The 23,282-nt window shown below is 33.8% G+C and overlaps 2 protein-coding genes across 3 annotated transcripts in view; both read left to right on the top strand.

The window, feature by feature from the left end:
• Positions 1–202: 202 nt before the first annotated feature.
• On the top strand, positions 203–17,578 carry LOC120314138 (bile acid receptor-like). 2 transcript variants are annotated; one of them, XM_039356920.1, is made up of 11 exons: positions 203–445; positions 8,245–8,369; positions 9,330–9,692; positions 10,611–10,751; positions 10,972–11,099; positions 11,181–11,285; positions 11,723–11,822; positions 13,768–13,896; positions 14,097–14,201; positions 15,533–15,646; positions 16,178–17,578. In XM_039356920.1, exons 2-11 carry the CDS (start codon positions 8,306–8,308, stop codon positions 16,414–16,416), a joined length of 1,488 nt encoding a protein of 495 aa, XP_039212854.1. In that variant the 5' UTR covers positions 203–445; positions 8,245–8,305; the 3' UTR covers positions 16,417–17,578. The 2 variants fall into 2 exon arrangements, with proteins under 2 accessions (XP_039212854.1, XP_039212853.1); XM_039356919.1 differs by having other exon boundaries at positions 204–445; positions 8,270–8,369.
• Positions 17,579–17,696: 118 nt separating this feature from the next.
• Positions 17,697–23,282, top strand: part of SYCP1 (synaptonemal complex protein 1) — a 67,128-nt gene continuing 61,542 nt past the window's right edge. Inside the window, exons 1-4 of the mRNA XM_039356906.1 lie at positions 17,697–19,693; positions 20,140–20,186; positions 20,713–20,832; positions 21,594–21,672. Of these exons, the coding sequence (XP_039212840.1) occupies positions 20,172–20,186; positions 20,713–20,832; positions 21,594–21,672 (214 nt within the window). The 5' untranslated portion in view covers positions 17,697–19,693; positions 20,140–20,171. The remainder of the gene's footprint in view (positions 19,694–20,139; positions 20,187–20,712; positions 20,833–21,593; positions 21,673–23,282) is intronic.

The raw sequence follows: 23,282 nt of genomic DNA on the forward strand, positions 1-23,282 counted from the left end.
AAATTCTGTCCACTATATTGCATGCTGCTTGCTGTTTGCCTTTCCATGAGAAGGTACAGTCAGTCTGTGCTGGTAACGTGCAGTGTTAACAGTGTGAAGCAATCAAAACGAGCATATGTCAAACTTTGAATCAGGACAACAGAAAAGTTGAGAGAGCTGGCTCCAGAGATTGCTGGGAAAATGTGACGTGTGGATCCCGATGGCCTCTGTCCCTGATGATTCAGTTATTGTTTGATTTATGTGATCTTGCAGCTGCCCTTGCTTTGACCCTGGGGATGGCTGTGTGGGAAGCTTGTGTCTCTAAGATAGAGTGAAGTGCCGCTCTGTAATGCATTTGGAGCCAAAGTGAGTGCAAAGAAACAGATAAATACAGAAAAAACCCTCTTTGCTCCAGATGGACTGAAAAGAGGGACGATAAGAGAACAGTTCCCTGGAACAAAGTGGTGTAAGTAATTTTATTCACTTATGCCTGAGAATTGTCCATTTTTAAAAAAAATGCTATGCTTTAGAGTCATTATGTCAAGTTTGTCATGTGACTTTCAAAATGCAGAACTTAATTATGATGAAAGATTCAGCTATTCATTTGCTTTTACTTTCTTTTCATTTTCATTATTTTCTTGGTTAGAAATAGCATGGGAATGTGAGAATCTACATCTATCTATCTATCTATCTATCTATCTATCTATCTATCTATCTATCTATCTATCTACAGAAGCACGGCTTTCAACTTTACTTAATGGGCACATCATCTATGTTGTCATTGGATGAAAAGACTCCTGGAACATATTTAATTTTCACCCACATATGAATTACTTGCCTTGTCTCCTATTATTTGAGAATTGGATATTGAGGTATATTACATTGACATAATGAACATTCTAGTCTTTTAATGACAAGATATTTAGTTATTTTTTAAGTTACTCTGCTTGTCCTGTTCCATTTTCTGGAACAGAGTGAATTAGTAAATTAACCATAGTAATATTATGTTTAATAATAAATAATAATTCATTAAACACACTGAAAAGAAAATTTGTGCATCTTTCCATTCTAAATCAACAATGAAATACGCAAACTAATTTTGGTAAATAGAATTATTAGATACAACATGGGATTACAACTTGTAGACACTCACATTTTGTGATATTAAATAAAATGGCGGCAATATTTATATTTCTATTTTAAATAGATATTTTTAGAAAACACTAACATCTGTTACAATGGAAATATTTTGGGATGTTCTTCCTAATATAAAATCTAAACTAAATTATGATTGGAATGTCAAAATAGAAAAACAACCATTTATTCTCACTGGAACATTTCACTTTCATTTCATTTGCTTATAATTTCCATCTCTAAAGGTAACTTATGATAATTACTTTTCTCCACAGTGACAACACTTTAAAAAATGGTTAAAAAGTACCTATATGAAAATTTGGCACCATAATGACCATATTAACCACTGTGGTTTTGATAGCTATTATTTATCAGCACATTCAGTATGCTGGAAAGCATCCTTAGAGTATATAAAATGGATGCAATAATGTTTCTATTTTACTAAAATTATTGGGGAATTATTAGATGGAGAGAAAGCAAGAGAAATCTCATATGTGACATGTATTGCAGTATAGTCATGAATACAAACAGTTGTGGATGTGTTCAGTTAATTTACTCCTTATTGTTAACATATTTGCTTTAAAGCAAAGTTTGCTGAGCACTCTTTTAAATGTACAAAAGTTTGAGAAAATGTGTATGCTGATGTACTTTATGCATGTATGTAATGTTCATCACTACAAACTGTTACATACAAGAAGTGTGTGTGTGTGTGTGTGTGTGTGTGTGTGTGTGTGTATGTATGAGAAAGTAGTTGCCATGTAGAACAGGTCACATAGATTTATTTTATTTCTACAGATAATTCTCTATGTAGATTTTCCTTCATTTCAAATTACTCAAATCTTCAGAGGAATTCATTCCAAATATGTGTCTTTATAATAGCAATCTTAATTTTAGTATATTTTAAAGTTTTAAAAGTCTTAATAGCATGTAAGGAAAATATAGCAAAGTAATTAAACAATGCAAAACAACAAGTTCTTAAAACATTATTGATGACATATTGATCAATTCTTCATATTTCTGTTGTCATTATGAAGCTTTAATGCTAAAGCACAAAAAAACTTAAACTCTGTTAGAAATAATCAAAGTTGTCTATGTAAAATTAAATGTTTACATAATGGCAACAGTTTCAGTTATTTTTGTACATCACAATCTGAAGAAAGAGTTAGGACAGGTTCCAAATCAAGATTTGAATCTTTTGCCCAAATCTGATGGTTTTGCAACCTTAGTTTTTTCTTCCCAGGAAATAAGTACACAACAGACATGCAGGAAGACTTTCAGCTCAAATTCCTAAAATTCTCTCTGGTCAAGAAATTTCCCTTTTGACACTACTGTCAAAATATTTACGATAGATGTTAATGTACTATCAGTTCAAACATTCTGAAATACTCCCTGGGGGGTCCCCTGTGAGGCCTATGCTCTACATTGTGTAATAAAGCAAGCATTACATTTTTATTGCCATTTATAATAGTTAACAGCTGCACAGTATCTTTGCAAAAAATTAAATAATTTTTGTCATGAAATTTTTAGTAACATTCATTACTATTGAATGCTAAAATATTAAGACTAGTGTAGAATAAATTTCTTTTATTTGACTTCCTTTGTATGAAAATGAATGGATCCTGCTATTTAACCTGTAAGAGACTTTATTTTGTAAGCTTCCTACTTGAATATGTCCAATTGCACCCTATACCCCTATCACAACTATATCCATCTTTACTTAAAGCAGTGGTTCTCAACCTTTCTAATGTTGTGACCCCATAATACAGTTCCCTATGTTGTGGTGACCCCCAAGTGGGTGTGGCCACCAATAAGAGGGAGTAGGACAGCTAGGGAAAAGGCAAAAAAATGGCGGACAGCGTGGTTTGGCGACCCCCGTGAAATGGTCGTTCGACCCCAAATGGGGTCCCGACCCACAGGTTGAGAACCACTGACTTAAAGCAAATTTAAAGCCATTGTTTTGTGAACCCTACTTACAAATGCAGAAATGCCAGTAAATGTTTCCTTTGATGGCAAAGCAAGAGATAACTTTTCACAATTTTCCCTGTCCCAGTTTAGTTCCCCATATCAGCTTTGCCACCTGGCTCTAGTATTGATTTCTGGGACTTATATTACAGGAGAATAAGGGGTGGAGTAGGAAGAGAGACTCTGTGGCACTTGTTCTCCTCATGCATGAGATCTCTCCATTTAGCCACTACAGGTTTAGTGGTAGCTTTAATTGCCTTTAAATCAAAATCAAAAGTAAATCTTTCATGGACTCAGAAACAATGTAGGAAAGTTAGATAAAAATTTATTAAGAAGATTATGCAGAATGGAAATATTACTTGGAGAATCAATTTCCAAAGAAAAGCTATTTTGGCTTGGGCAGCAGGAAGTGTCAGGTATCCAGTTCCTTGCCTGTGTGATGAATATGGTTCACAGAGCAACAATCAAGAATTATACAGGCTATATAATTACATGGATCTAATGGTCCCATGTATGACAGCTAGATACATGCAGAAAGAAAAGCCCCTGACAGGCAGTTTGTACAGTAAGTATTAGTGTCTGAGGGAATTCTTCATAAACATTAGATAACTTCTCTCCGTTTAAGACAGTGCTACGGTGCCTTGCAATTTGCTTTCTTTCAAGGTGTTTTTCAAGATGACAATTTTCTTTCTCCTTTCCTAGCTTTTTTTGTACCCTTTCATTTCTCTTTCCTATTCCTTCCCCTACTCCTTTCGGGGCTTGAAACCATGATGGTAGAAAAAGAAGTAGGGGAAAAGATGAACCTTCCCGGTCAACCATCCCATGGTCCATGAGAGTTGGATGACACAGATAATAACCCAGTGTGATTTACTGGGAAATTGTTTATTTCTTGGGACGTGATCCGTTGGGTTGAGTATATGGAAGTTGCCCAATACTGTAAAGTAGACTGTTCAAGTGATGTATGGGGTAAGCAATGGCTTTGGTAAAGGACCTGTCCTATTTTCCTCTATCAATTCCATGGATCATAATTTGACAGAATGTTAAAGCCATGAGTTGAACAATCTATCAAAACTCACCTCCTGTCTCAGATTAAGCCCACCAACAGAGACAGCAACAGGGCAATGTTTTTTTTTTTTCCTACTGGCAGGAAATCAACAATTTGCTTTGACTTGTTTTACATTAAATTTGTAAGAGGAGCACTACTCACTGGCTTGTTATTCGTCAAGATTAGAGCTCAGCTGTTGTAATAGAGTACATTATTGTAGCACACTTTTATGCTGTTTCATGGACCAGAGGAATCTATTTTAAAATAGTTGTTAACTGATACAATGTCAATTATGCCAACTGTTCAAATTGCCATTACAAACACAGCATAAATTTCTTAACTGGCAAAATATTGATCTAAAATTCAGTATTTTGAAGGCTGTCCCTGCTACTTACTGCAAAGTATTTGGATTGTGGAAGAATTACAAAGTAGCTCCTTACTTTCCACCCATCCATTCTACTCCCAGATATTCAGAAAAAGGATGCTTATATTTACTTCGGTTTTGCCACAAATGCATAGACAAGATTGGTAATTAAACACAAACTTAAAAACAATGGTCAGCTATGGTTTACAATTACACACCAAACCAATCAATTAATTAATCTCTTTCTCTTCTGGCACAGCTATTAGTTGTATTTGTAAACTTGCTTCTGTTTTAAATTAACAACCATTTATTACTATATATAAACCCAGAACTGTGATTATTTTTAATTAGGGATTCAAATTTAAGGCCTAAAGTAGAATTAAAAAATTCTCTAAAAACCAACAACATAGTCATCTTCCAGATAGTCTCATCTTCTAGATAGTCTCCATTTGAAACACTGTGCTCTTATTCCATCATTTCAGCCTGTCATAAATGATATTTTGATTTTTAAAAATGGAACTGCTAGTGAAACATTAAAAAAAGTTCCTATATAATATTCCTTGTTTTAGGCAGGCCAAATCCAAAGTAAAAACTTGTTAAAAAGACAATTTGTCCAATTTTGTAATAAATACATCGCAGAAAGTTTGTTGATAATGGATAATGGAAAGTTTGTTGATAATGGAAACAAGATTCTGGGCTTCTTTTTAAGGTCACAATGAACCAAGACAAAAAATTTCTTTGTTCCTCGTCCACTTCTCATTTTTTTTCCTTTTAGTCTGAAAAATAAAAGTGGCCTTTGAGTAATTTGTCAAGCTTCACATTTCAAAAAAATATGGGCCCATGAAAATAAATTGAGCTAGGACAGTGATGGTGAACCTTTTAGAGACTGAGTGCCCAAAAACTGCCCCCCCACCCCCGTCCCCGCTCCACCCTGCCCACCCATCACCTCCACAGCATGCCACAGATCATCTGGGCAGCACAGCAGTGCAATGGCAGCCATGCCCTCCGCCTGTGCCCTGCAGCATCTGCGTGCAACCCCGCTGCCCAGCTACCATGTCCTTGGCTCTGCTGCTTTGTGTGGGCCACACCCAGGGGCAACTCTCCTCCGGGGGAGGCTGCTGGTGAGGGAGCTGTGGGAGGAGGCGGGGCTGGGGAGACGGTGCGTGTGCTCACAGAGAGGGCTCCAAGTGCCGCCTCTGGCACTCGTGCCATAGGTTCGCCACCACTGAGCTAGGATAAAACCTAAATTTGATTCAACTTATACATAATTGAAAATATAATTACATTAACTATGGCTAATCTGATGAATCTCTGCATATTTATGTATTTTCCTCCAGTCACACTAAAAGTATAATTTATGGCAACTATTGGAGAGCCTTTGGTGTTTGCACTGAAGGTGGTAATCACATCTAACCTCTGAGCTGCAAGCCATGAATCCTATAGTAGAATCTTATGGAGAAAAGAATTGATCGATTTGAAGAAACAATTATACTATTTGAACATCAGCTAGTTTCTTCCTCCTTTCTATTTGTTTCTTTACCTTATCCATTTTGTTTGATGGAAAAGAAAACCTCTGGAAACTCAAAAAATCTGATATTTTGTTAATCTTCAATCGAATCTTTAAAAAAACATAGCAAAAGTAACAGCATTTTACTGTACGATTCTGTGATCCAATACGATTCTGTGATCCAAACAATAAAAATACACCAGCATCCATCTCCTTTCTTCATAGCATATAGCCTCTCCTGATTTAAGCTTGTGAAGTTGTTCTTACTATTACCTGACTCTTTTTTCAGATTTTTTTTTCTCAGTTATTCCCAACTTTTTTTATTATTCTCTGTCCTTTGGGCCTTTTATCTATTAATTTTCCTAAGATAAAATTTCCCAGTTTTTCAGTTTGTTCCTCTAATTTCCATCAAATATATAAGTCTTCCTTTCTTACAAAAGTCAGACTATAGACGTCTAGAATTACTTGAGCAGTTATACCAAATTATATTATTTTGTGCAGCCACATTAATTTAGCAAATTAGAGTCACATAAGTCTTCCTTATAGGTGCTGCAAGCTTTTCTGGACAGGGATGTCCAAACACAGTAATCAATACTTTGTTAATGCCAAGTTCAACTGCTGCAATTTTGTGTGGCTTTGCCCTTGAAGACAATTTGAAATCTGGTTCTGGTATGTGCCAATGAGTCTACTTTCTGGAACATTTTAGAGGTTCTAAAATGTCTGTTGCTATATGTATAATGATTATAGTTGCTTCAAGCTTTTAAAGTGTTATTTATTTGTATTTTACTTTAGTATTTTATTCTATGTTTCTTTTGAACTGTAACCAACTATGAAATATTTCTGATAGTGGTCAAATTATAATATTTTAATAAAAAGAACTAGTAAGCAAATAAAGAATTATATGCTACATTTAAAATCTCACCCTCTATTTCCTTACAAACAACAGAGTTGATATACTGACACAAAACAACACATTTTCTTTAATTTCAGATTCTAATCTGGTCAGTTGAAATCTAACATTGAAGACCTTAATGATTAGTTGAATAAATAATACAAAGAATAAAATCCAAACTTTTGCTGTAATTATTTTTAAGATGTAGCAGCTATTATTTTGCATTACATGATATAGTAAGTTTCAAATTGTTTAGAACTTAGAGAACTTTGGATAGCAATTTGAGAATTACCTTTCTTTGAACAGAGAGAATCTGCTGTGCTGCCAGGAAATCTAATTTTCTACTTCTCAGTCCTTCTCAAAATTATTTTCAAGTTCTTATCCTTTATAAGTCTTACTTTTATATTCTGTATATATAATTAGCATTTTTGTTTCTTTCAGGCTTTATGGTGATTTTTTTCTAAGTATAGGAATGTTAACCAGGATATTTTCTTAACTTCCAAATTAAACTTATGTTGGCCTTTTCCATTTCCTGTGGCAGTTTTAAAAATTATTGTGACCAGGGTGTTTAATTTTCTCTCTTTTTCTTTCTCTCTGATAGCTAATATCAGGCATCTAAAGATTGGATAACATCACCAGAATGGGAGGAGGTAGAATTGTTTATCTGCTACCACTGCCATGAGTGGTCTGTTGTTTTTGTTTTTTTTTAAGGAAACTAGGCACATTACGCTATAAAATATCAATTCCATTCGAGACCCTTATGACCCATGTCAGTATTAGTAAGTTTATTACCAAATTTTAGCAGCAGAATTTCTGGGATAGAGGTTTCCAAGAATCATAAAATACCAAACCCTTAATCATAAAATACCAAACCTATAAGCATGACTTGAGAAGGGAATTTATTAGAAAGGGATTGTGTGGAAAGAGGTCTTCTTGAAGAACAAGAATAAGTTATATTACATAAATTATATTTCTAACATACTTGGTTTAAACTTTTACAGGCAACATGTAACAAAACAACATGCTGTGTGTGCTGTATGCTTACTTTGCAATGAAATGATGTTCTTATAGTTCATCTACACACACACAAAATTTACACAGAACAGTTTTCAATGGAGGCCTGATAAAGATTTTAATCAAATGTATTTGGTTGACTAAATTATACTTTAGAACCTCAAAGATGCTTTTTCATGAGGCAACTGGACTTTCTTGTTTTCCTTTAGAGCCCTTCAAAGGATTGCTTTTTCCATTTCTTTTTTCAGCATATTTTATCTCTATAAATTGCTTTAGAAAGCTTTCATTTTTGCAGCAAACATTGGCTCTTGAACTTTAAAATAATTAAATGCAATCCTTTTCCTCAGGTCTGATTTTTTTTTTTTTTGAAAGGACAATTATATCCATATTGAATGAAGCAGTGGGAACATGGCAAATACCTTTGTAACAGTATCTGATGGATACTGCCTTAGTGAGCCAATACAGTATTATGGTGAGTAAAAAAGAGAAATTACCAATAAAATATGTGTGTTAGTAAAAACAAGAATTTCTGCAATTGTTAAATACATGTTCTGGGTCATATAAGAAGAATATTGAAATGTTATTTGGGATGCCATTTTAGATTTGAGGGAGTCAAAAATAAATTCCCCCTTCCTCCCAATACACATTCAATTCAAAGAAAGATTCAAAGATCATGAAAGTTCTTCAAATGATGAATTCAGTGAATATTTTAAGGCATTAATTCTTCTTAAAATCTTTTATGAATGTCATTTTTTGTACTTAAAATGCTGCATTATCCTCCAGATCTTATTCAATATCAATATCAAGGTCCTTCCTGGATTATATTCTTTAAGTCACTGGGGACTCCTTCAAGTATAGGACACCTTTAAACAGAAGATTCTCTTCCCATAGCCCTTCAATAGAACAGTGTTCCTGGGAAAATTGATTATACAACCACAAGAATGGTTACGAAGGGGCAAGTGTTTTAGAGTAAATATATTAATGGTTGTACTGTAAAATTCAGCTTACTTTAATTAAAAATAATAATAAAAATGAATTCTTCAGAAAAGGATGTATTGTTTACAGTAGTTTCTAAAAGCACATTCCAAATCTGAAAATAATTCTAGCAATATGCTTAATTTCCAGTTGGTCATTATAAAATGAAATTTCATTCATTCAGTTTCTTCCTTTTTTAAAAAAAACTTTCCTCTTGGAATGTGTTTTCTATATTGTTAACTTCAACTATGAGAGTCATTGGATACAAGATGGGTGGCAAATAAATTTGATAATAAATAAATAAATAAACTTATGTTTTCACTGCTCATATGTAACTCCGATGCAGAGGTTTTTTTTTAATCAAATGGCAAAATTTTAATTAGATATAGAAATATTACAATAGTTTACAATTAAACATGTCAAATTCTAAATTGTGATTTTTTTCAAAATAAACCAGATGTCTTACCAGACCATATCAGTTATCCAGTGCAAGATCTTGATTTCCAAGCTGCTCCTTACTGCCAATATTCAACTGTTCAGTTCCCTCCAGTATTACAGACACCATCTCCACAGACTCATTACAATTCATATAGTTTGGACTCTCAGTTCAGTGATGGCCAATACATCATCAATAATTGTGAATTCAGTAAACCCACCTGCATGGGTGCCCATCATGATGGGGCAGGACACCTTGGACAGAAACGACCTAGGCTTAATCATTCTGCCTTACGAATAAAAGGGCAAGAAGAGCTCTGTGTAGTCTGTGGAGACAAGGCTTCAGGATATCATTACAATGCGCTCACCTGTGAAGGCTGTAAAGGTAATAAGAAAATAATATTGTATCTTAAGTGGGACTGGCATATGAAAGGCTTAAGAATGTGGTGCCAAATATTTATTATTCAAAATATTGGAGATGAGTTAAGAAGATAATGGGCAGAAATTGGTGCTGGAATTGTAAGTATGTTATAGGAAGTAAATTATGTTCTATTCAATTGGAAATGACATAATTGGTGAAAGTAGAAGCCTTTAGACAGTTTAATGGTATTAGAGCTGCAGGAGTAAAAAATCAAAAACAGGAATTTGGCGGCTATTCAGAAAATAAATGAGCATATTGAAGATAAATAAACATTAATCTGGAGGTTTCTGATATTTCCCCCTTGATACAATCTTCAGCAATCTGGTCCCTGCCAGTTGTGCTGATCAGACCTAGTATTGACATGCAAGTGTTCAAATTTACATCACCTTTGAAGTTCAATAAGCAATTTTTTTTACTGAACTTCAAGGGGTGTGTGTGAACATTTGTACTGAGAGGGAAATATCAGATAATTTTCAGATTATGTTTTTAATAAACATTCTCAGAAATTCAGCCTAATCTACTCATGTGGTGATGGTGAGGGGATAGGTAGGCCTTTCTAAGCTATTTAAAATCTAACTTGTTATAAATCATTGTAAGCTATATAGCATAATTGTAAATAATTACCTTAATGACAATATTATCATATCTTACTTATAATATCCATGTAATTCAAAAGTAAGACCCCTTGAGTTCAATGGAACTCATTTGCTTTTAAGAAATTATGTTTTAGATTTGTAAAAAAAGTGTTATCTTATTTGTTAACATGCTATTTTTTTTGCAATATATTACCTTAGTATATTGAACACTACAAATTGAAGTACAGTAAGTTGATGATGTATAGTTTCTTTATTATTTGTCATAATCTGAAATAATTGTTGCAAGGATTTTTTCGACGGAGCATCACCAAAAATGCAATATACAGATGCAAGAGTGGAGGTCATTGTGAAATGGATATGTATATGAGGAGGAAGTGTCAGGAATGTCGCCTAAAGAAATGTAAAGCTATGGGAATGCTGGCTGAATGTGAGTGCCAAAACTACTTTTCTCTTGTTTCTGATGTGCTACTTAAGAACATTTCTGATAAGTTGTATATCATGGAATAGAATAAATTAATCAAATGCAGTAATTTTTAATACAATTTCAATTTATGTGGTTTACAAAAGTGCCACATATTTTACAACTTAACTTAAATATCAACATAGTTCTTAAATATGCTTATGAATTTTGGTATAAAATCTTATAGGTTTGCTAACTGAAGTCCAATGTAAATCAAAACGACTTAGAAAAAAAAGTAGTTTCCTTTGCAACATCAAAATGGAAGACGAGGGAATGGACAGCAAGCATGTATCTTCTACAACCAAACCTTTAAAAGTAGAGTCATATTTCATATTTTTATTATTGAATTTAATTATAGTATTTGGCATTGAAGTAAAGCCTACTTTTTTTTCAAAGGTCCAGGAGAGAATGGAATTTACTCCTGCAGAACATGAACTCATTGATCATATATTGGCTGCTCACCAAAAATGCACAATTCCAATGGAGGAAGCAAAAAAGTTTGTATGTGCTTATAAATTAATATTACCAAGATTTTTTTTTGAGAAGGGCATGATAGCTCAGCAGTTAAAGACTCTGAGCTCGTCAGTTGGCAAGCTGATAGCCTGGGTTTGAGACCCAACCACCAAGCAATGGGGTGAGCTCCTGTTATTTGCCCCAGCTCTTGCCCACCTAGCAGTTTGAAGGCATGGAAATGCAAGAAAATAAATAGATACAACTTCAGTGGGAAAGTAAAGATAACAGTGTTCTAAGCCCCCCAGCCATATAACCATGGAAATGTCTTTTGACAATGTTGGCTCCTTTGACTAAGGAATGGAGATGAGCACAGCCCTTTAGAGTTGGACTCAAGTGGAAAGGGGAAACCTTTACCTTTATTTTTTGAGAAATGTGGTATTCCAAGTTTAAATGGCATATAGGCTCATTTTAAATATTTTAATTAGTTACAGGAAAGTGCTAATCCTGAAGAGAATTTTCTACGTCTTTCGGAAACAGCAATGGTTCATGTGCATATCCTAGTAGATTTTACAAAAAGACTCCCAGGTAAATACTTTTTAATACATCATTTTACAAACTAATTCTGATCAATCTATTTAGCTGACTCAAAATATGTTCTAACCGGGTATATTACTTTATACCAATTTAATCTCTATGGCCCTGGTGGCAGCACTTGGATAACTGGATTTGGAAGGAGAGAAATTACCAAAACGTCCTAAAGCACAGTGGCAAACTACTTACTTCATGCACATTTGTTTTATTTGAAAAAAATATGTTTTCTGCCTGCATAAACAATTTGCATCAAAAATCTGAAAACATGTAAAGACTTTTTTCCAAATCAATTTGAACATCTTATCCAAACTCTTTTCTGCCCATGTGTTTACCATCGTGTTCTGTATTCATTCTAGCTGTTTGTCCTGTCTTCCACTTATTTTTGTTCCTGCAAATTGCCACTACTAATACTATGGAATTAAAATGCCTATCTACATTTTGGCCATTAGATCTTAAATTGTCACTGATACCATGCATCTGCTCTACTGGCATTGATAGGGCATTCAAAAAAGTCGAGATAGTGCTTATGGCAATGTAAACAAGGCCACATCCCTTTATATATACAGTATACATATACATATACATATACATACATACATACATATATATATATATATATATATATATATATATATATATATATATATGCAGTATCAATGCATTTTAAAAAGTTTCAATTGTGCTGCTGTCTTGACTTTTCAACACTTTTTCTGGACACTACTGCTCTATTGCAAGAATAAGTTTGGACCCAACTGAAAGCACCATTAATTGATCTAATTAGCATTCCCCATTTTTTGATATTTTATGGATTATGCTTTTTATAATTATTGGCCCAGGATATATTGCAAAACAATATTTCTGGTCAAAGATATTTGATGGGGCCCAAAGTAGACAAAGATATCAAAATGAGTTTAAATATGTGCCATCCCTATCCATTTCAATGAGCCTGGCCAACTTTAACCTACTGCTGAATCTGCATGTTCTTCTGGTGCTTTGATCATGGCAGTGATACTGTCTACTTTTCCACTTTGTGCAAATCAGTAGCCCCTGGCATATTCATAAACTTCTTAAGTATTTGGAATTCCTTTCAACTCTACATTTAAAGTTTATGTAGTACCATGTTGCCCCGAAAATAAGACCTGGTCATATTTTTTTTGCCTCCAAAAGAGGCAGGTCTTATTTTCAGGGGATGTCTTATTTTTTTCCCGATACCTGCTTTGCCTTGCGGCGGCAGCACCAACAGCCCCATACAGCAGGAGCCCGCATCACTGTTGGCCCACTTCTACGGCTGGAACCTTCATCTGCTTATAAATAGAGTGCTTGGAGACGGAGCGAATTGCTTGGGTTGTAAGCCTCCCATTCGTAAGCCCACCTCAAAAATCAGGCTAGAGCTTATTTTTGGGGTAGGTCTTATTTTCGGGAAAACACGGTAGCTACAATATAAAATTACATAGGCAACTTGCCATTTTACATTTTTTCAATGCACAATAATTTTAAAAATATTTGAAATATCTGCAATGATCCTATTTAGATTGTCACAGCATTCAGTATCAGAGCTTCTAAGATTACTACAGCCCTGGATGATTCCTATTGGCTAAGTGGGACTGAGAAGTAATTTCTATTCTTTTTTCCTTCTTTCAATTACAAGTGAAGAATATTGCTGGGCTCTGGAAAGTTCATGGACACCCCTCCCCTTTGATCTCTCCAACATAGAACTTTTATGATGGGAAAGCAGAACATTTCCAGCAACAATTTTCATACCTGAGGCTGTAAAAACTTAAGAGATGGAATCTAAAAAAATCCTTGAGATATCTTTCCAGACCATAGAATTAGAGTCTTCAAATCTGATTCATTTTTTAAATAAAAAAACTTTTTTCAGAAAAGGTAAGTAAATGGTAAATTATCCTTAGTTTAAATTTACCTTTTTTTTATACTATAGGATTTGAAAGCTTAGCCAATGATGATCAGATTGCACTATTAAAAGGTTCTACAATTGAAGCCATGTTTTTACGCTCAGCACAATTATACAATGAACAAGGGATTGAATATCAGATACCATTTAATGAAAGTAAGTTTTAATAATAGCATTTTTATTTTATGTATATAATGAAGTGGCCCAATGCTTGCTATAAAGCTTGTCCCATCAGTGCCCTTTCTTTTGAATAACCCTTTGCTCTAACATTGTATTAAGCAATATTTTTGTAATCCAACTTATTCTGTTAAAAATATTTTAAAAAGAATATTTGGTTATTTTGTTCTTTACTGTAGATCATATAAAATTTTCTGATCATACTCTATGTGGCCAAAATAAAAGTGCTTATCCCACAGAAATGTCTCATACAGAAGAAAGTCCAACATCTACTAGTACAACAGGTAACTGGGCCTTGTGATATATTTAATAAATGACTAAATAATTATTTAATTTAAATATATCTAGTTTCAGAAAAGTAACAAAAATATCTTGAAAATTCTTCTACTGAATTTTTAATAGTGAAGTATCTAGCTCCCTGTCATGTTTTTGATTTCATCCAATTCACTATTTGGATTTAGTATTTTGATACCACCATGTACATTTTTACTTTTTTGAAGCCTGGAATCATCTTTAGCCACTTCAATCTTTATTTGCCTTTTTTTCTAGTGCCTATTTTGCTTTGTAAAATGTTTCCTTTTTATTTCACACCCTTGTTTCTCATATAGTTCATCACCCCAATTGTTAATACAGTGGTGGCAAACCTATGGCATGGGTGCCAGAGGCAGCACTCAGAACCCTCTCTGTCGGCATGTGCGCTGTCGCCCCAGTCCTAAGCCTTCAGCTGGGTTTTATAAAACCTTTTCGCTTTAGGCCTCTGCCGTCGTGTGCAAAAAAAAAAAAAAAAAGTTCAATCAGTCAATTTCAACTTCTCGCAGGAAAAAAAAAGATCTTGCAAAGTTGGAATTGATTGATTGAACTTTTTAGTCCCACCCAGTCTGCCGTTACCATGGCAGCCACGCCCACCCAATGGGCCACGCCCACCCAATGGGCCACACCCACCCAGCACTCGACGATGCATAAGTGGGTTTTGGGTTGCAGTTTGGGCACTCAGTCTCTAAAAGGTTTGCCATCACTGTGTTAATATGTTCCATGATCTACTCTTTTTTACTGACAAAATTATTGTTATACAATTAATAAACTATTTAATATTTTTTCTTGTTCTTATCATTATGTAATTAATAAACTATTTAGTAGTTTTTTTATTGTTCTTCCCATGATAGTGGATGAGGGGACAGTATGGCTGTTATTATTTTATGTTCATATAACTTCGAAGAATCTCCATTACTTTTTCTCAAGTTTAACTTTGGAATATTTTTCTTCTTATTCACTATCTGGAGAACCCATTGTGTTTTACATTTTTAAAAATAGTTTGCTTATTCATTTTTCATTTAAGCTTTTTATTTAAGTTTTAAAAGTCTTACTTTTGCCTTTTTTTCTCTCAATATACTAATTTTCCCTGATTAATTTATCCACCATTCTGATTCCTCTAACACTATTCTTTCTTACACCCATTGTGTCTACCACAATTAACATTTAAAATGCCAATAAACTTCCTCACAAAAACGTTTCTGAATGAATTTTACCCATTTATATTTAACCCAATATTTGTTTTAAAAATGAATCAATGATATATTATTTAGCTATCATCTGATATTTTCTGTTGTTTTTATAGGTATAACTGAGGAGTTTATCACTGCATTATTTTATTTCTACAGAAGCATGGGAGAACTTAATGTGACCGCAACAGAATATGCATTACTTGTTGCAACTACTGTGTATTTTTCAGGTAATTTTAGCAATTACTTAAAGTTCAAATTTTAAAAATGAGAACAGAAGTTTTATTTTTCCCTTTTAGGACTACTATAGTTTTTCCATATTTTAATACACATTTGATAAGATTTCTTCCAAATTAAGGATTTATTTTTTTAAAGGTACAATACCATATTATCCCTATTCTGCTGAAATTAGCAGAAACATTAGTGTAAAAACCTGAATGGGCCTAAGAGATTTCTGGGAAATCTATAGCCAATAGCACAAGAATATATACAGTAGTATTCTCATACAAAACATGATTTCTACTAAAGAATCCAACATGTCTTCTGGTAGCTGTCTTCTGATATTGCCTGGTAGCTGGCATTCTGTCATAAAGATAGGCAAGCTGATGTTGGGTTTAGCTGCTCTGTAATTTTGAAATATCCTAACCACAGTTCAAGTGGTTATTATTTTACACAAAATAGTAATACAAAATAATACACGTTATTTATTTTACACAAAATCATATGTATTTTTATGTAAAAATCATGTTCATATTTTTCAGATCGTCCACTCCTAAAAAACAAGCAACATGTAGAAAAACTCCAGGAACCTTTTTTAGGAATTCTGTACAAATATTCAAAAATCTATCATCCTGAAGAACCGCAACATTTTGCCCGTCTCATAGGGCGGCTCACTGAACTCAGAACACTTAATCATAACCACTCAGAAGTACTAGTAACTTGGAGAACAAGGGATCCTAAGTTGACTTCTTTACTTTGTGAAATGTGGGACTTGCACTAAAAAATTGCTAATTATATGAATTGTTACAAGGAAGTTTTTCTCAGACATGCTGTTCCTTAATTCTTACACTTTTATTTTAAGAAATCATTTATGTTAAATGGCTTATAGTTCATAAATCGGTTATGATGACTATTCAAAATATTAGCTTGTATTGTGAAAGCACCCACATACTTTTTTGGATAAGCAAAAATATTAAAATGTGTATGATTTATTGACAGTGTTATTGCCATATCTGAAGGACATATGTAAAAAAAACTGTTTAAATTGTTAGTTGTCATAATGCATTCAGTTCTTTATATGAGCCATTCAGACCTCTAGTAACAGGTGGGTTGATTTTCCATATGGATATAGATTAGCCCTTAATTTAGTACTTACATTATTCTATTTCATGAAATAAAGAAATAAAATGTGGTTATAGATAGAATGTTTTATACTGTAGTCCAGCATACATGGACACTGCAAATGTATTGACCTTGCAAATATTACAATCTGTAACTTATCTGAATACACTGCATAAATGTTGATTAAATTTCCCATTTTATATATATGCATGTCCCCAAGCCATGTCATTCACATCCATTATAATTAATCTTATTTGCCAAAGTGAATATTTATAATAATTAAATATTAACATTTATTAACATTATTTCACCTGTGTGAAGTCATGCTGTAGATGGACCATTTTAGAAGAATATTTTATAACTGAAATGCCAACTTTTGTGTATTCCACTGAAAGTTTAAATACAACTTCATTTCAATACAACCAAGATTTCCAGTGAATTTGAAAAGGATACTGTATATAAAATTAAAAAAAAATATTGAGTTGAACTTAACTCCTGGAGACTATTGTGGACCACAATATTTCTTTCTCAGCAGTAAATGGAAGTGTCTTGTCACTAAATTCCTTTGGGATTTGTTTTCAGTTACTGCATTCTTCTGGGATGTTATTTTCACTGGGGCTTTTCTGGTCTCCCATCCAAGAACTAAGCAGGTTCCATCCTGCTTACGCTTTATTAACATCAGTCATGTTTGGCTAGACCGGTGATGGCGAACCTTTTAGAGACTGAGTGCCCAAACTGCAACCCAAAACCCACTTATGCATCATGGAGTGCCGAATGGGTGTGGCCCATTGGGTGGGTGTGGCTGAAGTGGTAAGGCAGACTTGGTGGGACTAAAAAGTTCAATCAATCAATTCCAACTTTGCAAGATCTTTTTTTCCCGCGAGTTGAAATTGACTGATTGAATCTTTTTTTTTTTGCACACGGCGGCAGAGGCCTAAAGCGAAAAGGTTTTATAAAACCCAGCTGAACGCCTAGGACTGGGGCGATAGTGTGCATGCCCACAGAGGGCTCTGAGTGCCGCCTCTCCCACCTGTGCCATAGGTTTGCCACCACTGGGCTAGACACTGCCATCTGTGTGGATTTTATACTGGAGGGTAATTCTGACTAGTATTAATGATTTATATTAATATTGTGATTAATTTTTCCCTAACTTTTCATTTTATATAATTACTCAATTGAAGTTTCCTGATAATTTCTATTATTGTAACTTTCAATATATCTTAAAATGTTGCTGTTTTATATTGGAGATATATTTGCATGTAAAAATTATTATTCATATTTAAAATATTGTGTAAATGACATCTGAATATAAATCTAATATTTTTAATTTTGTTTAGTGCAATATTTTTCAGGTATATATTTAAGTCTAATAAATGCACTATCGGTCTGATTTTCTGCAGCAAATGAATTGATTTTATATGCTTAATTGGGTCAGAAATCTTTATTTCTAAAATACACGTTTAAAATAGTAGTCCTCTAATTTAAAGTGTATTATTTCAAAATCTGGAAGAAATAAAACAGACCAAGGGCAGAACATTTTGTGATTCTACTTTCACAGAAAACTGCTGCTGGATGGTACTTTGAGGTTCCGTTAGTCCCCAGTTGAAATTTTTGCGAATAAATACCACCTAATTACTCTTTTTGTTGGTAGAAAAAACATTCACTGCATATCTTCGTTATCTTGTCTGATTTGGCTGCGCGCAGATTCTCTAATGCTTCCCAATTCGGCGTCAATGAAATCGGCTTGCTCCGTTTCTAGATGCAAGTGGTGGCGAGACCTTGATTAATTTCTTTACACCATTTGCGAATGCTGAGTAGCCTTACTCATCTGAAAGGTAGTTAATTCTGACTAGCTATCGGCGGCTTTTCAGAACTGAATTTGGGACGGCCATCTGTTTGCGAAGCCACAGTTCTTTCTTCTGTCTAACGTATTTTCCCCCAGTTCTTATCACAATGTTGAGTCCAATTCGCTACATCGCTCTCAGTTTAGGTTTTTGTGAAGACTTCGGGTTGTCTTCATCAACAAGACCGGGGCCAACTGTTCGGAAAGGATCGCGGGAGGATAATAAACCTACGAGGCGGCCAAATGATCTTCTGATTAACGAGATACCGACCATTCTTTATCTTTAGGCAGACGCCCTGCCCCCTTCTCTCCCCCCTGAATTAACTTCAAGCAAAAGGCGTTAAACCGTAGATCTGCGGCTCGCGCTTTTGCACACGACTCTGGATCGATTTATTTCCCGCCTTTTTCCTCTTGATTTCCTTCAGTGCTTGGGTCGTTGCTCTCGGTGCTGCTGTTTGAGGTAATAATCCATTCACGCACGGCTCTCCTGAGCTGGCCTAAGAGCTGTATTTCCATCTCCCTTTCTCAGCGCCTCGCAACCTCCGTTGGTCACTTGGCTTAACGTGTGATGTATTCGAGAGTAACATTTTATCGTGGCTGACAACGGGATCCTATACCCGTGATCTTTATGCATGATTTTAGAGTATTTTTAGAGCTTTTAGGTTATAGATGTTATAGCACTATAAAAGAAATGTTTAACAATAAAAATATTTGATCGCTATTGTAACTTGAATATGCCAATTAATAGCGAAATGCATAAACTATCAAGTTAAACTTGATATTAGTAAAGTACTATTTGGTATTTGCATTCATTGTCGTTGGAATGTAAAATGTACATTTGGTTTCATCAATAATGTTGACAAATGACACACTGTTTCAGACTAAAGTATTACCTAAACATTATTTTTATGCTAATGAGCTTTTCAAAATGATGAGAGATTGATAATTGATCTAGAAACCCATGTCCTAGAAGAGAGTAAAGCAAGAGGAGAGAAATGTAGATAAGTAGAAAAGAAGTACATTTGTTTACATTACACGTATTCCTAAACATATTGATACAAAAGTTTCTGAATTTATTGGGAGCCATTTACAGGTAAATAACTATGGTTAGTTACTGTCCTGTTACTATACTTTAAATAAACACTTTATAAATTCATCATTTCTTGACAGTTTTATTATTATATTTTGATTTAAAATAGGTTTTTGTACTTGCTTCTTCCCCTCTAGATAATGCTTAGACTTTGTGGTCTTATATCCTTTTTGTTTGTTTCACCAGAAGTCAGTTTTGTTGAATTTGAAAACCTTGGACTTCTACTTTTCTATTTTATTGGCACCATAATATCCTTCATTAAAATATCCAGAAAAAAATAGCAATCCCGTGGAGACTTTTCATATATACTAATGAAACCTATGCAAAATTAAATCAACTTTATCCAGAAAAATACTTTCTAAATAGCTTTAACACCACCAGCTAAACATTTTATCATTTATTTCTATGTTTGTTAATTTATTGCATTTGTATGCTTTTGAATCTGCCAGAGACTCCAGTGGTTTACAAAAATAAATCAACAATGAAAACATCCATGGTAAAACAACATTTTTCTTAACTTGAATTATAATAATAAAAATTCAGTATAATAAAACACTAGATTAGAAATAAAAATGTTTTGTATTAAAAAATTAAAAGAACATATTTAGGCAATTCAAAAGTGTCTAAACGGAGGTTCTTAACTAAGGAGATAGTATAACTAAATGTATGTATCTCATAGAAAAGTGGCTTACTATGATCTTATGTTCTAAGATCCCTATGTATATGTTTGATCCTAGTCTATGTCATTGCCTCATGGATGTTTGTTTAATTGAAATTGGCTTTTTTCCTGTTAAACATAAGCAATATATATTTTCTTAATTTTTTATCCCAACTATTAAGTAGCAATAATTCTAGCCTACTGTGCAATATTAGTCTACTATCTAATAGTTGATTGTATAAGAGCTCATACTGATCTGCAGAGTATGAAAAGTGCAAAGAGAAGCAACCTGATACAATATATGCAATAAAGCATAAAACATTGCTAAATGTTATTTTGAGATTTGAGCCTGGTGTCTTTTTAGAATGAGAAAGAAGAAGAGAAATCTTTTAAATTTAAATTGTTTGTACCACCAAGACTGAGTAACACCCAGGTATCTGCAGTCAAACCACAAACAAGTACACGGGATGAGGGTTTCTTTCAGGTAAATATGAAAATATCCTTTTTTCTAAGTAGATGCAGAAAAATGTTAGTTTATCTTATAAAAATTGAAATATATTTGAATAGAAAAAAGCTTTTTTTAAAAAAATTCAACACTTATTCAATAGTCAGTGTATGAAAACTTTGGAAATGAAATAAAGTGTTTTGAATTTAAAAATTAACATACTCAATTACTAAATATTTGGCCCTAAACAGAAGTTTTAAATCAGTTCCCAAAAGTTTTTCTTTATAACCTGAAATTGCTTATCAGAAAGACTTAACACACTGGGTTGGAAAAAGGAAGCTTGGATCCCAAAAATCCAAACTTCCTTTTCCAGTGCCAGTCTTCTCCTCTGTGAGCTAGTCTTTCTAGTCTTTAGAAATGCTGCTTTCGCCAGCTTTCTGGCAATCATTCTGAAAGGTGGAAAGGCTGGAAAATCTTATGTTTCAGAAAGATCCTGTTTGCTGAGTTTTGTTGATCAGTAGAGAGTTATGTATCAGAGGTGTGGAAAAGTTAGTATGCATACTATTTCAATGGACTTAAATGCACTTAATATTAGATTGGATCCAGATTTATTATTACATTTTCTGAGACTTTTAATAGTTCTAAACTGTGAATGAATAATTCATTTTAACTGACTTTTTCATTCTGAATCATAATTTAATAGCAAGTCCTATTGTTTTCATCTTTATATATATCAAAGCAGTATGCCTGTGAGTTACTATGTTATATTATATTAATTACTATTTTCATATTTTTTTCAGAATTTTAGTAATGGAACAGAAGAATATTATAATTCATCTTATGGAATGAAAAATATTTCAAAACATATAGAAGCCATTGGTACGTTAAAGGATGGATTGCTGGATTTAAAATTGCATTGTTTTATATATGTAATTGATAGTTTTTCTATTGCATTTCTATTTTCTGTATTACATTTTATTTTTCATTTATAGTTTATGGTAATTAGATGAACATGTGCCCAGCAGGAAATATATACTGTAGTGTGTAGTATGTACTATAGTGTACACATACTATAGTATAATTAATATCTTCAATAGTATTTTCATTAATTTATTACATACACTAGATATACATATGTTTCCCTTTTATCATGATTCTGAGAGTTTACAAACATAAAGCTGATAAAACCCATGAAACATAGAATATAAACAAAATCCACTATATCAAATCTGACAATACTATTGACAAATAAAATTCCAAATAAAAATGGTAGCCCTACATTACCATTAAAAATCATATTTTATCTTAAATAAGAAAGACCAATAGCAAAAAGGCTAAAGTGAGAACAAGATATTCCAAAATTTGAAGGGATATAAATATTTGCCTTCAGGCCCACATCCCCTAATTTTTGGTGGGGCCATGATTTTAAGCATCTCTTCTTTGGTAATTGTAGAGTACAGACAATCTATCTGTATAAGAAAGTTTCTAAAGTAACCCAAGGCTGAGCTATGTAAGACTTTATATATTTAAAACTAGCTTTTTGAATTGGATTTGAAAAGCTATTGACAATACACTGATGGGAATATAGGTTTTATGTTGCAATAATGTTTCTCCCACAGTAAATGTCTAACTAGTATTTTATACCAACAGTGATTTTCAAGTGATTCTCAAAGATAGCCTCATCACTATATTATAGTAATGTAAATATATGTAGTTAAGGATATGAGTCACTGGCTCAGGAAACCTACACCTACATAGCCACAGTGGCACAGTGGTTAGAATGCAGTATTGCAGGCTAATTGCCCATAGCCAAGAGTTCAGTACTGACTGGTTCAAGGTTGACACAGCCTTCCATCCTTCTGAGGCCAGTAAATGAAGATCCAGATTGTTGGAAGCAATATGCTGATATTTGTAAACTGCTCAGAGGGCTATAAAGCACTGTGGAGTGGTATATAAGTCTAAGAGCTATTGCTGTTGCTATCTGGTGCATCCGTCTAAATTGGGAAAAGACTTCCTTGGTTGTTGCTTTCATTTGCTGTTCTAGCAGGAGGCATGCCAATGGAAACTCCAAAATCATGAACCTGATCTTTCAGACCATGGACCATTTGGAGCAATAAACAGAACCAAATTGGGAGTCAGCATGCCCAATGCTTGTTATAGATGGCTCGTCTGAGTTTTTGTAATGTTTCACAGTAGACTTCTGAATTGATGGTCGAACCATGCTCCATGAACTTCACTAGCAGTACTCCTTTGGCATCTTCACATTTGGTGGGATTTTCTATGGCACCACTTCTGCTGTTGTGTTGGTTCACGATAATGGTTGCCCGCACACTGCTAGACACACCCAAGAACTTTTGAAGCAGTTCCGTTGGGATATTTTTGATCACCTCCCCCCCCCCATAGCCCAGATTTGGCAGCAAGCGACTACTACTAAGGAATTTCTAACCTTGTAAGATGTTATGACAAGTGTCTCAATTTGAATGGTGATT

Source organism: Crotalus tigris, unplaced genomic scaffold, assembly GCF_016545835.1.
Source record: "Crotalus tigris isolate CLP2741 ecotype Arizona unplaced genomic scaffold, ASM1654583v1 scf7180000018838.1047803, whole genome shotgun sequence".
Taxonomy (NCBI): Eukaryota; Metazoa; Chordata; class Lepidosauria; order Squamata; family Viperidae; genus Crotalus; species Crotalus tigris.

Excerpts from the sequence above, each read along its gene's own strand:
- LOC120314138 (XM_039356920.1), top strand. The coding sequence starts at position 8,306 with ATGGCAAATACCTTTGTAACAGTATCTGATGGATACTGCCTTAGTGAG. Across the intron at positions 13,897-14,096 it reads TCAGATACCATTTAATGAAA|ATCATATAAAATTTTCTGAT; the intron begins GTAAGTTTTAAT and ends TCTTTACTGTAG. Across the intron at positions 15,647-16,177 it reads AACTACTGTGTATTTTTCAG|ATCGTCCACTCCTAAAAAAC; the intron begins GTAATTTTAGCA and ends CATATTTTTCAG.